The 13,641-nt window shown below is 43.0% G+C and overlaps 1 protein-coding gene across 1 annotated transcript in view; it reads right to left on the reverse strand.

Moving 5' to 3' along the window:
• Positions 1-13,641, reverse strand: part of ADCY8 (adenylate cyclase 8) — a 214,862-nt gene that overhangs the window by 123,120 nt on the left and 78,101 nt on the right. The window contains 1 exon segment of the mRNA XM_061607483.1: positions 9,701-9,850. Within this exon segment, the coding sequence (XP_061463467.1) occupies positions 9,701-9,850 (150 nt within the window).

The raw sequence follows: 13,641 nt of genomic DNA on the forward strand, positions 1-13,641 counted from the left end.
CTTTTGCCACTCCTTTGCTGCCAGAATTAGTAATGGAGAACTAGTGCCTGAATTTGCTTTTTTTTCCCCCTCATCCCTCCCTATCCCCTTTCCTTTTGTGCTGTGTCTTCTAGATCGTAAAGCTGAGGGCAGGGACTATGCAGTTTTCATTGATCTGTAAATAAAAGTATTAAAATAAATAGATATATAAATACTAGGAAATAAGCCCCACTCAGGGGGATTTACCTTTGAGAAAACATGCATAGGATTGCACTGTCAATAGATACTTTAAATCCATCCACCCTGTGAGTAAAAACGTATAGGACTGGGCTATCAGTCTCTTTTAAAAACTCTGTATCTGTTGTAACAACCTGGAAACCGACATATTCCATCTGCAATATTGGGGTGGTGATGGTATCCTCTTTCTCCCTATCGCTTTGGCAGGCTGCATCAGAATACGTTCCAGATCATTAACGGGGCTCCTGGCTTAAAAGCTCACAAAGAGATGATGAAATACATTGGGATGAGCAAAAGAAGGGCACGATGGCTCTTTTAATCTGCTTATCACCAAATTTCAGTGGATGCTTTGAGGGACAGGATGAGAGGAGCTTGGGGAATGCTGCATGTGAGCTGAAACCAGACAAATGTTGGTAGTGGCGAATGAGGTGAAGGACATGTGAGAGGCGCAACCACTTACCCCAGGTAATAGACACAGAGGAGAACAAAGCCAAATGAAGGATTGAGCCAAAATGACTGAGCCTGCAACCCAACACCCACTTACCTGAGAGTAAGCCCCACGGAACTCACAGGGACATAGGAGGCCGCCTTATGCAGAGTCAGACCATTGGTCCATCCAGCTCACGGAAAAGGGACATAGCTCAGGGGCAAAGCATCTGTTTTGCAGAAGGCTCCGGGGTTAGTTCCTGGCATGTCTAGGCCAGATTGAGAGTATTCCCTGACTAAAACCCCAGACAGTTGCTGCCAGTCAGTGAAGACAATACTGAGATAGTTGAACCAATGATCTGACCCAGTATAAGGCAGCTTCCGGTGTCCCTACGCCCTCACTCAGTATTGTCAACAGTGACAGCCAGTAGCTCTCCAGGGTTTCAGACAGGAATCGAAGAACGTAAGAAGAGCCTGCTGGGTTAGAGCTGTGACCCATCTAGTCCAACATCCACGGTTCTCACAGTGGCCAACCAGACTCCTACTGGAAGCCCACAAGCAAGACCTGAGCACAACAGCACTCTCCCCTCCTGTGTTTTCCAGAAACTGGCATTCAGAAACATACTGCCTCTGAGAGCGGAGGTAGAACATATCCCTCAGGGTTAGTAGCCACTGATAGCCTTCTCTTCCATGAATGTGTCTCGCCCTTTTTTAAAGCCATCCCAGATGACGGTCACCCCGGCCTCTTGTGGGAGCGAATTCCACAGTTTAACTATTGGCTGTGTGAAGAAATCCTTTCTCTTGTCTGTCCTGGATCTTCCAGCATTCAGCTTCGCTGGAGCCTCTCCCAGCCCTACCTAGAGACGCCAGGGATTGAACCCGGGACCTTCTGCATGCAAAGCAGGTGCTCTGCTTCTGAGCTTCGACCGTCCCCCTACCTGGGAGCAGAATGCCCAGACAAGGCTACTGATGCTGAAAACATTGTCTCCAATTCTTAGCATTGTCCTCCTGGGAGTGGAAGGCATTTAACAAAAGAAGGAAATAAACCAGCAACACTGTTTGCTTTGAAAACACTTATTTAAAAGTTAGAAGGAGAGCAAACAGGGCAATATAGTTACTTCAGAGAAGGGAAGGAAATATTTGTTCTTCGCTGAAGTATTTTCAGAGGAAGGTGTCAACAGCAGCCCAAAATCAATGATAAAACCTTGTAGGCTGTGCTTGCTTTCCCACACCAAGGCATGGCTTGAAGTATGGCACAATCACACCTGTTAATGCCTGTGCATGAAATAATAGCCCTACTGGATCTGACCACAGGCCTGTCTATTGTGCAGTGGCCATCCCAATGCCTCGGGCAAGAGCTCTCTCCCAATGTCGTTCCCCAGCAACTGTTATTAATACTGACCCAAGGTCACCCAGTAAGCTTCATGGCTGAAGGGGAATTGGAACTCAGGTCTTCCTAATACTAGCTGAACACTTGAATCACTGCACCACACACTGCTCTCTCTAGTGATGTGGTGAAAACCTCTGAACACAGGCAAAGGTTGTGTACATACTATGCCTTTAAAGCACATTCAAAGCACATCCCCTGCCACCCCGAATACTGGGAACAATATTTCAAAGAGTGCTGGGAATTGCTGCTCTGTGAGGGGTAAGCTATAGTTCCTAGGTTTCTTTTCGGGCAGGGGGAATGTGTTTTGAGTATGATTTAAATGAATGGTAAGAGGTATTTTGTATTTTGTAAATTTTATTGTTTTATTGATGTATTTTATATAGTATTTTTATATTTGCATTTTTTGTAAGCCGCCTTGAGGGCCTTTGGCTGAAAGGCGGAGTATAAATAATAATAATAATAATAATAAATAATAATAATATTCAGAGGGGGTTTACCATCGCCTTTCTCTGAGGCTGAGAGGCAGTGACTGGCCCAAGGTCACCCAGTGAGCTTCATGGCTGTGTAAAGATTTGAACCCTAGTCTCCCAGGTCATAATCCAACACCTTAACCACTACACCACACTGGCTCAACGAGGGCTAATGTTGTCCCTATCTTCAAAAAGGGCAAAAAGGAGGAATCTGAGAACTACAGACCAGTCAGCCTGACATCAATCCCTGGGAAAATTCTGCAGCAGATTATAAAGCGGTCAGTCTGTAAGCATCTTGAAAACGATTACTAGAAGCCAACATGGATTTATCAAGAACAAATCCTGCCAGACTAATCTTATCTCATTTTTTGATTGGGTAACCTCCCTGGTAGACTGTGGGACTACAGTGGACATAATATATTTCGACTTCAGCAAAGCTTTTGACAAAGTGCCCCATGATATTCTGATTAGGAAGCTAGCTAAATGTGGGCTGCATGGAACAGCTATCACGTAGATCCACAGTTGGCTACAGAATTGTACTCGAAGAGTGCTTATTAATGGTTTCTTCTCAAACTGGGGGGAGGTAACGAGTGGGGTACCACAAGGCTCAGTCCTGGACACAATGCTCTTCAATATTTTTATTAATGACTTGGATGAGGAGGTGAAGGGAATGCTTATCAAGTTTGCAGATGATACAAAATTGGGAGAGATAGCTAAAACCCTGGAAGACAGAAACAAAATTCAAAGGGATCTTGATAGGCTGGATCATGGGGCTGAAAACAACAGAATGAAATTTAACAGGGATTAATGCAAAGTGCTACACCTAGGAAAAAGAAACCAAATGCACAGGTGTAAGATGGGGGATTCTTGGCTCAGCAATACTACATGCAAGAAGGATCTTGGGATTGTTGTTGATCGCAAGCTGAATATGAGCCAGCAGTGCAATGCGGCTGCAAAAAAGGCAAATGCTGTTTTAGGCTGCATTAACAGAAACATAGTTTCCAAATCACATGAAGTATTGGTTCCCCTCTATTCAGCACTGCTTAGGCCTCATCTTGAGTACTGCATCCACCTCTGGACACCACACTTTAAGAAGGATGCAGACAAACTGGAATCAGTTCAGAGGAGAGCAGAAAGAATGATCAGAGGACTTGAAACAAAGCCCTATGAGGAAAGATTGAAAGAACTGGGCATGTTTAGCCCTGAGAAAAGAAGACTGAGGGGAGATGTGATAATACTCTTTAAGTACTTGAAAGATTGCCACACAGAGGAGGGCCAGGATCTCTTCTCGATCGTCCCAGAGTGCAGGATACAGAATAATGGAATCAAGTTAAAAGAAGCCAGATTTCAACTGAACATCAGGAAAAACTTCCTAACTGTTAGAGTGGTACAACAATGGAATCAATCACCTAGGGAGGTGGTGAGCTTTCAAGAGGCAGCTGGACAGCCACCTGTCGAATATGCTTTACTTTGGATTCCTGCATTGAGCAGGGGGTTGGAGTCTATGGCCTTATAGGCCCCTTCCAACTCTATGATTCTTTGATTATCCATTATACACACATGCATGTTTATGATATATGTATCATATATCAAAAACAATAATTTCATCACACACAGCAGTTATAATTTCTGTTTGGTTTTATATATTGTTTCTCTGACAAAGTACTTCATATTTAATTCAATTTCTTTTCTCATAACAATGCTTCATCTCCAATCACAAGGTATGTCACTGGATGCTGATGTATAATGATCAGTACATACAAAGAGCCCTGCTGGATCAGGCCAGTGTCTAGTATCTAGTCCAGCAACCTGTTCTTACAGTGGTCAACCAGATTCCTGTGGGAAGCATGCAGTCAGGACCTGAGTGCATGAGCACACTCTCCTTTCACAGTTTCCAGCAACTGGTTTTCAGAAGCATAGTGTCTCTAACCATGGAGGCAGAACATCATGGTTAGTAGCCAATGACATCCATGAATTTGTCTAATCCTGTTTTAAAGCCATCCAAGATAGTGGCCATCCCTGCCTCTTGTGGGAGCAAATTCCAGTTTAACTATGTGCTGTGCAAAGGATTTTCTTTTGTGTGTCCTGAATCTTTTGAAAAGCAAATTGCCAATGTTTCAAGGAGGCATGATTTCAATTATATCCCAATATCTGTTGGGAGACAAATTCTACATGAAAGGTTGTCACATAGAGGAGGGCCAGGATCTCTTCTCGATCGTCCCAGAGTGCAGGACATGGAATAATGGGCTCAAGTTGCAGGAAGCCAGATTTCGACTGGACATCAGGATAAACTTCCTAACTGTTAGAGCCATATGACAATGGAACCAATTACCTAGAGAGGTAGTGGGCTCTCCGACATTGGAGGCATTCAAGAGGCAGCTGGACAGCCATCTGTTGGGAATGCTTTGATTTGGATTCCTGCATTGGGCAGGGGGTTGGACTCGATGGCCTTGTAGGCCCCTTCCAACTCTACTATTCTATGATTCCATGATTCCAATATTCCACTTCATTGGATGTTCCTGAGTTCTAATGTTATACAAGAGGGAGAAAAACTTCTGTCTGCTTTCTCCACAGTATGCATAATTTTATACACCTCAGTCATGTCTCCTCTCACTTGCCTTTTCTCTAAACGAAAACTAAATTAGGATCCGCCACCTTAGATATATTTTACACAACGGCCTACAGTAAAGCCTGGCCACCACAATCCTGATGAAAACAACTCCTCTGAAGATGAACTCCTTAAAGAAAGGCAGAGTTCCCCAGGAAAAGGGACTGACTGTTAAACCACTCTGAGAACTGTAGGAGAATAGGGGGTCTTACAACAACTCTCAGCACCATTAACAAACTACAGCTCCCAGCATTCTTTTGGGGAAGCTACGGTTGTTTAAAGTGGTATAATAGTGCTTTAGATGAAAAGTGCAGATGGGGCCAATGTTTCAACTCTGATCAGAAGGTCATTAGATACTGGTGTATAATCAAACTAAATTAGGAGCATTCACCCCTAATGCATTTTGCACCATGCCCTACAATATGTATGGCCACCTGATAAAAATCACTCCTCTGAATTTGAACTCAGTAAGGAAAGGCAGGATATTAATCATAATAATTAAATAAATATGTGTGGTCAATCCATTTTAGCAGCTTTCCCTTCTTATACCTCTGAAGCAGAGCTGGCTGGGGCTGATGGGAGTTGTAGTTCAAAAAAGTAACTTTTCCAAGCTCTGCTCTGAAGGCTTAAATCCATTTCATACCCTTCCCTTCCAGCTCTTGCTTTCTGGCTTAAGAACTTATGTACATGCCAGGTTGACTCCAGAGACAGAGAAACACACACACACACACACACACAGTACTTTATGTCACGATCCATTTTGCTCATCTCAGCAAACTTTGCCTAGAAAAGTATAGGCTCAATTATCTTTGTCCCCTTAGGTCAATGCTTCTTAAACACCTCAGTCCTTTGAGGAGAAGGAGAAGTTAAGCTTCCTGTTCTGGGCTTGACTGGCAGAATATAAATAGCTTTATATGGTCCTGCTCCAAGAGATGTGACTCATATTCCAGTATCTGGAGGTCTTCAGTTCAATGACTAGCTGTGGCAGCTGTCAAACATATAACAGTATGTTCAGATCAGATTACCTAATTTCTCAAAAACTCCATGATCTTTATAGGATTCTTTATTAGAATAATAGAATTATCTACTACAGTAATTATCAAACTCCCTATATTCACAGAACTCTAACAATGGTTTATCTATGAGAACCCCCTATACATCAACTATGAAACCTCATTACAAGGGATTCTGGGTAACATACTGAGGCCCCATCTGCACTATACATTCAAATCACTATAATTCCATCTTAACAGTCATGGCTTCTCCCAAAGCACACTGGGATCTTCTTAAGGGTGCTGAGAGTTGTCAGGAGACCCCTATTCCCCCTCAGAGAGCTACAATTCCCAGTTCCTTGGGAAGCAGGGTTGATTGTTACACCACCCTTGGGGTGCTTTAAATATAAGATGCAGGTGTGGATGAAGGAAAATAGCTGGGCTTGAATCCTGACAAGATGGAAGTACTGTGGGTGAGTATTTTCTGTGTCCGAGAGATTGGTCAATTGCCTGCCCTAGATGGGGTTGCACTCCCATTGAAGGAGTAGGCACCCAGTCTCGGGGTGCTTCTGGACCCAGCTCTGTCACTGGAGACCCAGGTAGTCTCAAGGGCTAGAAGTGTCTTTTATCAGCCGCACCAGGTGAGACATCTGCGATCATTCCTGGACCAGGAGAATTTGGCCACAGTAGTTCAGGCACTGGTGACTTCAAGGCTGGATTATTGCAATGCACGCTATGTGGGGCTTCCCTTGCACTTGACCTGGAAATTGCAGTCAGTGCAGAATGCTGTGGCCAGATTGCTGACAGGAGTAAGACCCTGTCAGCATATAACACTTCTGCTCAGAGAGCTGCACTGCTTGCCAATTTGTTACCGGACCGAGTTCAAGGTGCTACTACTGGAATATAAAGCCCATAATGAGTCATAATCGATTTGAAAGCACATAACAATAATAAACAGCTCTGAACCAGTTTACCTGTGAGACTGACTTACATCATATGTGCCCACTCAAATGCATCAATCTGAGGAACTGGCCCTGTTACAGCTGCCACATAATACTCAGTCTGCACTTGTAAGAAATATTTCTTTTAGTGTGGCAGCACCTATTCTTTGGAACTCCCTGCCTATTGACATTCACTGTATTTTTCCTTTTTGTTTAGGCAAGCCTTTCCAGACACATAGATGTTGATGTGTTTTTAATCTTTTTAGTTTGTTGCAGTTTTAATTGTTTTAAAATGTTTTTAATTACTTGCTTTTAACTGTTTTATTGATAATTTTAATGGTGTTTTGTAAACCGCTTAAGATATTTTTATAGTCAAGCGGTATATAAATCTTGTTAAACAAACAAACAAACAGTGCTTTACATGTATAGTGCAGATGGGGCCTTAAAATCTCCTTTTCCATGGACATAATTTAGTGCATCCAACAGCTTTATTTTCTCCAGTTTGAAACCATTGCACTTAGAGCATGGATTTGCAATTGCTCAGATGGCAAAAGGTTGGATTTCGGGGGAGGGCAATGGGGGGGGCTTTATCTACAAATGAACAGATCAGTCTATTTCTAACCTGTTTCAGTTTTGTAAGACTTCACTCCTGTTCTGTCCTGCTTGTTCCATTCTGTTTTCTCTCAATCTGTGGTTTCTTTCAAATGCACAAATTATTTTCTTCACAAAATATGGATTTTCATGCATTTTCCTTAATAAAATGTTTTTTTGGTATTCATTATATCCCAAAATACGCATTTGTATGCATTTTAACCAAGAACATGCATTTTCATTCACATTTTGGTATGTTTCCTGAGCTAAGAACTGTATCACAAAATGTGGGGAAGCGTGGAAATGTGTTCTGCATATTAGTCTAGGAACTGCAAATCAGGTTTGTACATTTCAAAATGTGGACTGACTAAAACCCTTGAGCATTCCATCTAATTTACACTTTGGCAGACACTGGGTTATATCCACCTTTAAGATCTCCAGGTTTCAAAATTGCTGAGCGTTTTGTCAATGATCTGCTCCTTATCCTCCCACACAGGCAAAAGTGTGTTCATAATGATTGTGTTCAGATGAGTTTAAATAAACTTTTGATTTAAAGTTTGTTCCTAGTACTGGCTCCTGATTAAAAAGAAGAGGTGAGATATTAACAAATATTGAAAACAGATGAGTAATTTTTTTCTCTATAGAACTCTTCTACCTAGGGACTACTTGATTACAGCCTACAGAAAATACAAGACTGTTGAAGGGGGAATGTGAACCTGGAAAATCAGGAGTGATAGGCTAAAGAAAGTTATTTGAAATTTGTTTCAATCCAGGGGACAGAGCTCCACACAAGCATTCCTCTGCACCCACGGGGCTCCCTCGTTCATGAATAAACCAATTCACCTGAGTTATGTAGTGGCAAACCCAACTTTGCCACTAAGTTTGCACTTAACAGTAAGCAACAGCCAAACCCAGCCCCCTTTCAAATGCATATGTACTGTGAGATCTGGGACAGCTCTTTCATAACTGCAAGATATTCCTTGCTGGAAGAGCCATCAGTTGACAAACATGCCTGTGGGAACTCAACTGTATTAACTACAGATGTGCAAAAACTTCCTTTCCCAGAAATTTGTTGCAACCTTTACAGGGTGCAATTTTGGGTGGAGGGTATATTGAGAACTGTACTTAGTTAAAGGGTGTGGAGAATTCTTAAGACACCCCTATTCCCCTCAGAGAGCAATAATTCCAAGAGTGGTTTAAGGATCAATCTCTCTTCCCAGGGAATTCTGGGAACTGTAGAGGAATAGGGATCTCCTAACTGCTCTCAGCACCCTTAACAAACTACAGTTCCCAGGATTCTTTGGGGGAAGTGGTATAAGAGTGATATAAATGTATAGGGCAGATATGGCCTAAAATGTGGCATCCAGAACTGCGCACGGAATTCAACGTGTGGCCTATCTAGTACAGAACAGAGCAGAACTATTACAATATATATAGTATAGTTTATATATAAAGAGAGTATAGATTCTCTATATATGTATATATTCTATACAATTATATGTGTGTGTGTGAGTGTATGCGTGTCATAGATGGTGGCTTTTAAACTTCATGGCCTCTCTCTCTCTCTCTCTCTCTCTCTGTGTGTGTGTGTGTGTGGGTGTATAGATAGACAGAAGCCAACTGAGGATAACACTTCATGCATATCACATAGTAGCTCTGGTCCAGAAAAGGACAAGGTCCTGTAACACACTAGCAGAACTTTTTTATAGGGAGAGGGATCATAGTGGAAGATTATATATTTTGCATGCAGAAGGTCCCATGCCCAATCTGTGGCGTCTTCAGGTAGGGATGGGAAAGACTCCTGTTTGAAACCCTGGTGAGCAGCTGCCAGTCAGTGCAGACAATATTGAGCAAAATGGACGAATGGCCTGACTCAGTATAAGGCAGCTTCCAATGCTCTTGCCCTATGCTTCCCATTATGCCACAATGGATCTGTGAGGATGAGATCAGTATTAGTAATCCTCGGAGTACGTCCATTAAAGCAAATGGACTCAAGTAACATGTTTGTTTTGTTGCACAGATCAACAAACCTGCATTTCTGGACTTTATTTGTTCTGTGACCCTACCTGCCTCTGATTTTCAGTTTCCAGCCTCAGTCTAGCTTCTACGCATCTTCGGGTCTCTAAGAAGGCTTGGCGTTGCGCTCGATCTGATAAGTAGCTAATGAAGATCCCAGCGGTATTCATGCACATAAATAAAACCGCTTGAGCTGCTGTCTGAAAGAAACAAGAAGAGGGAATGTGAATGAGATGGCTATATTATATAGACACACACCTATACAAATTATGGCTGTGAACTGATAAAAGCTGGTATCTGCTGCAATCCTGTGCATGACTACTCAAGACATAGGATTGCAGCCTCAGTTGATTAATTATCTGCCCATTAATTGATTAAGTTAAACAAATCTGCACATTGCCAACACCTTACTACAGGGAACTTACAGAGGCTGAGATATGGAAGAATATTTTAATAGTTAAATAAACAAAAGCTACCAGCCATTTTTGCCATAGTTACCATTATATAATTCCCCAGAAATACACCAGAATCAAAATAACTAAGAAAGTCAAAGCTAGTATGCTTTTAATTGACAGTCCCACCAAGTAAAAATGACACCCCACTAATGAAAGCTGGAGTTTTAGTTGATTTGTCTGCCAAATAAACCTTGCATCTCTCTCTCTCTCCCCTGTTGCTCTCAGGGCAGGGGGAACCTCCGGTACCATCCCTGTCCAGCCCTTGAGACTCTCCCCATCACTAAGCGTATTCCATGCCAGCCTGGAGCATGCCCTTGAAATGTGATAATGCTTCTTGCTTTCCTGGATGGGTGTAGAAACCCTCTGCCTTTTGCATGGGTGGAATGTAGCTTACTATACAAAAGTAAAAATTACATTTGTTGCTCCGCCCACTTTTGCCTCTGACCCCACCCACCACTGCCATGTGACTCCTGGGAAAATTTACCTTTATGAAAGATAGCCCTCTGACTGAAAAAGGTTCTCGATCCCTGCTACAGATAGATAGATAGACAGACAGACACATTTCATTCAGGGAACACTGAGGTAAGTTAGGCTGAAAGTTACTGGTCCAAGGCCACATCTGCACCATACATTTTAAAGCACTATGATACCACTTTAAACAGTCATAGTCATGGCTTCCCCCCAAAAATCCTGGAAACTATAGTTTGTTAAGGACGCTGAGAGTTGTTAGGAGACCCCCATTCTCCTCACAGTGCTAAACCTCTCAGAATTCTAGCTCTTTGAGGGGAATGGGGGTCTCTGAATAACTCTCAGCATCCTTAACAAACTAGAGTTCCCAGGATTCTTTGGGGGAAGCCATGACTATTTGAAGTGGTACAATAGTGCCTTAAATCTATAGTGTAGATGTGGCCTAAGGTCCCACAGTGAGATTCATAGGTAGGAGATTTGAATCTATCTATCTATCTATCTATCTATCTATCTATCTATCTATCTATCTATCTATCTATCTATCTATCTATCTATCTATCTATCTATCTATCTGTCTATCTGTCTGTCTGTCTGTCTGTCTGTCTGTCTGTCTGTCTGTCTGTCTGTCTATTACTACTTCACACAATGCATAATCAGTTTATGAAACTCACTGCCACATAGGGTTGCCAGGTTCAATCCCTGAGACTGATCCTGTATCTTTAGGAGAAGAGAAAGTCAGCCAAGTGCAGGTGTTCTGGAAATGCTGTAATGGGAAAAACCACAAGGTGGAATTCTCCCTTCCCCCTGCACAACTTTTAAAGATACAGAAGACCTCTTGGTTGCCAGGCCCAGCCCCCAAGAGGTCTTCTGTATCTTTAAAAGGTGTGCAGGGGGAAGGGAGAATTCCACCTTGTGGTTTTTCTCATTACAGTGTTGCAAGAACACCTGCACTTGGCTGACTTTCTCTTCTCCTAAAGATACAGGATCAGTCTCAGGCCACGAACCTGGCAACCCTACAGATATATATGAAACCTCCAGGTTTGGAGGCAGTATACCACTGAATACCAATAACTGGGAGCCACAACAGAAGAGGGCTCTTGCTTTCAAGCTCCGCTTGGGGGCTTCTGGGAAGTAGCTCAGTGGTAGAATATCTTGCTTTGCATGGAGAAAGCCCCAGGTTCAGTCCCCAGCATCTCCAGGTAGGCTGGGAGAGAGTCCTGTCTGAAATCCTGGAGAGCTGCTGCCAGCCAGTGTAGACAATACTGAGCTAGATGAACGAATGGTCTGACTCAGTATAAGGCAGCTTCCTGTGTTTCCATCTGATTGCTCATTGGTCTGATCTATTAGGGCCCCTCCTTATGTTCTTATTTGTCCGTCTTGGCTGCTAAGAGTTTGATCTGACTGCAAGGGCAGTAACTTAAAAGAAATCCAATAATTTATAGGCTTTCTATTACAGACGTTAAAACATATGATACTCTCTGTGCCAGGGAGGGGAAAGAAATATGCAGCATTCGGGGACATTAAACTCTCACTGAACCACAGATGATGTTTGCAAGAGCTGAGTCACAGCACTGGAGTCAGGACTGATTACAAACATAATTAGCCATTTAAAAAAAATACTCTTTTTTTTTTTTTTTGCGCAGAGCGTCTCCTGAAACAAATGATGCTGTTGTTGTGACTCACTTCACAATTTAATGTAACAGTGGAGAAGTTGATCAGGGGAAAGTATACATTGCAGTCCACATTTGTCATTATTATTGTTGGCACTGGGTTGTTTTTGGTAATAATGAACATTTGGAATGCAATCACTGAGCAAGTTCACACAGGTAGGATGCTGAAAGCCAGGACCTCCAAGGTGGCTTTCTCTGAAATGCTACCGGTTCCACGCGCAGGACCAGCCAGACAGGCCCAGCTTTGCAGTCTCAATGCGTGGATGAGACGATGGTGTCGGGTGGAAGGGTTTAGATTTGTTAGGCACTGGGGAACATTTTGGGACAAGCCGGGCCTGTACAAAAGGGACGGGCTCCACTTGAACCAGAATGGAACCAGACTGCTGGCACTTAAAATTAAAAAGGTAGCAGAGCAGCTTTTAAACTGACTGAGGGGGGAAACCCGACAGGAGCTGAGAAAGGTCTGGTTCGGAATAAACCTCCCCCCTGGGATAAAAACCAAAGAAATGATGAAATTTTAAAAGGGGTAGGCCCAGAAGTAGGCATTGTGAGAGCAGGGGCACAGGATATAAATTCAGAAGAGCAAAATTACCACAGGCCAAACCACAAGTGCCAAAGACACTTGAAGAGAGACACTGCTTACAAGTGCCTGTACGCTAATGCTAGGAGCCTCCGAACCAAGATGGGAGAACTGGAGTGCTTGGTCTTAGAGGAGAGCATTGATATAGTGAGCATAACGGAGACCTGGTGGAATGGAGAAAACCAGTGGGATACGGTTATCCCTGGATATAAACTATATCGGAAGGACAGGGAAGGACGTATTGGTGGCGGAGTCGCTCTATACGTGAAAGAAGGCACTGAATCCAGCAAGCTCGAAACCCCAAAAGAGGCAGACTCCTCCACAGAATCGTTGTGGGTGGTGATACCATGCCCCAGGAGGGACTTAATACTGGGAACAATCTATCGTCCCCCTGATCAAAATGCTCAGGGAGACCTTGAGATGAGATATGAAATTGAGGAAGCATCCAAACTAGGAAATGTGGTAGTAATGGGTGACTTCAACTACCCGGACATAGACTGGCCGCATATGTGTTCCAGTCATGACAAAGAAGCAAAGTTTCTAGATATTCTAAATGACTATTCCCTAGACCAGTTGGTCATGGAACCGACCAGAGGGACGGCAACCCTGGACTTAATCCTCAGTGGGGACCGGGACCTGGTGCGAGATGTAAGTGTTGTTGAACCGATTGGGAGCAGTGACCACAGTGCTATTAAATTAAACATACATGTAACTGGCCAATTGCCAAGAAAATCCAACACGGTCACATTTGACTTCAAAAGAGGAAACTTCACAAAAATGAGGGGATTGGTAAAAAGAAAGCTGAAAAACAAAGTCCA

Source organism: Rhineura floridana, chromosome 1 (genome assembly GCF_030035675.1).
Source record: "Rhineura floridana isolate rRhiFlo1 chromosome 1, rRhiFlo1.hap2, whole genome shotgun sequence".
Lineage (NCBI taxonomy): Eukaryota > Metazoa > Chordata > Lepidosauria > Squamata > Rhineuridae > Rhineura > Rhineura floridana.